Source organism: Aquarana catesbeiana, linkage group LG01, assembly GCF_042186555.1.
Source record: "Aquarana catesbeiana isolate 2022-GZ linkage group LG01, ASM4218655v1, whole genome shotgun sequence".
NCBI classification, from domain to species: domain Eukaryota; kingdom Metazoa; phylum Chordata; class Amphibia; order Anura; family Ranidae; genus Aquarana; species Aquarana catesbeiana.
In genome coordinates this window covers 954,418,249-954,421,124 of record NC_133324.1, presented here as the reverse complement: position 1 = coordinate 954,421,124, position 2,876 = coordinate 954,418,249, and the positions used below count along the sequence as shown (strand labels likewise).

The window sequence follows — 2,876 nt, the reverse complement described above, 5'->3', positions numbered from 1 at the left end:
CCAGATGGGGGATCTTGTAAGGAACCCTCCCATGTATTATCTGTGTTCCCTCATATAAGGATTCCTATGACTACTAGAGATGATATTTATATACTGTGTATGCTTGGTGGAGCAGGGAATTCCTCTGCTACCTATGACTGGCTGTTGGCTTTCACAGCTTCCCAGCAGGATTGCTCGGGTAGTTTCAGGCTTGTATCTGGGAATGTCAGACTGGCTACACATGGATTGTTTGATCTTCCTCCCCCCCTTCTTTTTTTTTTTTTTTTTTCAGCCACCAGGTTGATTTGAAAAAAAAAAATCTGATTCCCCCATCTACACAAGCAAGGATGATGGAGGGATCCTCCCTGCTGTGCCATTTTTTGACAGTGGGGAATCCTCCTCTATCAGAATACATTGATCAATGAATATTCCCATTAGAGAGAAGCTGATCATTAGACTGTCTTCTCTCTTGTGGGAGCATCCATAGATGGATCAAAATTCAGCCAGTCCCTGTTAAATTGCCAAATGTTGGTCCATCTACGGCCACCTTCAGTCTCAGTCTTATCATGTGTAGGAATATACTGAACTGGTCATGCTGGTTACTGAGTGTCAGAGACTTTTACTGTCATTTTCTCTCTTTTGGTCTCAAAGATGGCATCTGCTGATCTAAGGAAGGAGCTGGAATGTTCTGTCTGTCTGAACAATTATACAGATCCTGTGACCCTAAAATGTGGACACAACTTCTGCCGGGACTGTATTGGCCGTGTGTTGGATACACAGGAGGCGTCTGGAGGTTATTCCTGTCCTGAATGCAGAGAAGAGCTCCAGGAGCGGCCTGCACTGCAGAGGAACATAACGTTGCCTAACATAGTGGGGAATTTCCAGTTTGCTCAGCTATATCTGGAGTACTCTGGGGTTTTCTCTACTTACGGCATTCACACTCTTGTCCCTGCTGTGAAATCCTGTCTGCAAGTCCACACCAAGTCACCAGCACATGTCTTCTGTGACCCCACCACTTCCCTGGAGAACAGGAAATGTTCTGTCCATAAGAAACTACTGGAATATTACTGCACTGACGACTCCACCTTTATCTGTGCGTCCTGCAGTGAAGAACATCTGGGACACCAGGTGGAGACTCTGGATGAGGCCTCTGAGATGAAAAAGGGACAACTGAGAAATGTTCTGCAGAAACTGATCTCAGAGAGAGAGGAGACAGAGAAGAGAGTCCAGAGTCTACAGGAACGCAGGAGGAAAGTACAAGGAAAAGCAGATGATGAAACAAAGAGACTCACTGTCCTGTTCAGAGACCTCAGGACACATCTGGAACACCTGGAGAAAAGAGTCTTGAGTGAAATTTCCGGGAAGGCAGAGCGGGTCTTTCTATCGCTGTCTAATATGATCCAGGGTCTGCAAATGAAGAAGGGACAACTGAGAAATGTTCTGGAAATGAAGAAGGGGCAAATGAGCAATGTTCTTCAGAAACTGATGAAAAGGAAAGAGGAGACAGAGAAAAGAGTCCAGAGTTTGCAGGAACACAGGAGGAAAGTACAAGGAAAAGCAAATGATGAAACGAAGAGACTCGCTGTCCTGTTCAGAGACCTCGGGAGACGTCTGGAAGACCTGGAGAAGAGAGTCCAAAGTGAAATCTCTGGGCAGGCAGAGCGGGTCTCTTTATCACTGTCTGAGATGATCCAACAGCTGGAAATAAAGAAGGAGGAGCTGACCAGGAAGATGGGTGACATTGAGAAGCTGTGTAACATGACGGATCTACTGACTGTCCTACAGGAATCAGACACAGGTGACTTGTGTGATACTGAGGATGGAGATGACAGAGAGAGACATGATAGACTCCTCCATGATGGAGGGGATCTGGATGTGGCGGGGATCTCGCACACATTACACACAGGTTTATCTGATATCATGTCTTGGGTAAATGTACATAAATATGCAGGCACACGTGTCTATCCACATTCTACCACAAAAGGTAAGGCTTACATCAATGCTGGACAATCCAAGAGACGTCCCCGACCCTACCCCACCATACAACCCACACACCGTCAGGCTGAAGGACCAAATATTGGGGGTGTACAGCAAACATTGGGGGTGTCAGATGTTACGGACATATTACTGGATGTGAGCACAGCTGGTAACTCTGTACATCTATCGGATGACAGGAAAACTGCATCATGGTCATCACATCAGCATCACCCAGAACAACCAGAGAGATTTAATTTTCCTCAGGTGATAAGCAGTCAGAGTTTCTCCTCAGGGAGATACTACTGGGAAGTGGATGCCGGGGGGTCATTGTACTGGAGAGTTGGCATGTGTTACCCCAGTATAGACAGGAAAGGAGATGAGTCAGAAATTGGATGTAATAAGAAGTCCTGGGGTTTGAGGAGATTTGATAATCGGTACTCAGTGATACATGACTGGAAGGTGATCCGATTAAAAGGCAATGTCTCCAGTAACAGAGTCAGGATATATCTGAATTATGAGGCTGGGCTGATCTCCTTTTATGAATTGTGTGACCCGATGCGACACCTCCACACCTTCACCGCCACCTTCACTGAGCCCCTCCATGCTGGTGTACGGGTAGGGCTAGGTGCCTGTATAAAGATATCTGGGGGGAATCAAATGTGAGAGATCTGTCCGGAGACTGGAGACATCACAGGGCTGAGAATCTGATTTGGTGTAGTACTTGGCTAATAGCTGGAGGCAGTGAACAAGAACCAACATAACTGATATATGTATAAAGCTGCAGACTTCGGGGGGCCATCATCTTTATCCTAAACCTCACTTCTCTACCTAGTGTGTCACTGACCAGGAACAAGCATGCAGGAGGTCAGATTTTCTAGTCTTCACTTGCTGCATGTTTGTTCTGGGTGAGTGACATGTAA

General features: G+C 46.2%; 1 protein-coding gene across 1 annotated transcript; it reads left to right on the top strand.

Moving 5' to 3' along the window:
- The first annotated feature begins 630 nt into the window (after positions 1 to 630).
- Positions 631 to 2,619, top strand: LOC141126496 (E3 ubiquitin-protein ligase TRIM39-like). The gene is made up of 2 exons (XM_073612438.1): positions 631 to 1,297; positions 1,589 to 2,619. Exons 1-2 carry the CDS (start codon positions 631 to 633, stop codon positions 2,617 to 2,619), a joined length of 1,698 nt encoding a protein of 565 aa, XP_073468539.1.
- Positions 2,620 to 2,876: the final 257 nt, after the last annotated feature.

Coding starts and splice junctions, on each gene's coding strand:
- LOC141126496 (XM_073612438.1), top strand. CDS start 631: ATGGCATCTGCTGATCTAAGGAAGGAGCTGGAATGTTCTGTCTGTCTG. Junction 1,298..1,588: donor GTTCAGAGACCTCAGGACAC/ATCTGGAACACC, acceptor ACCTCGGGAGAC/GTCTGGAAGACCTGGAGAAG.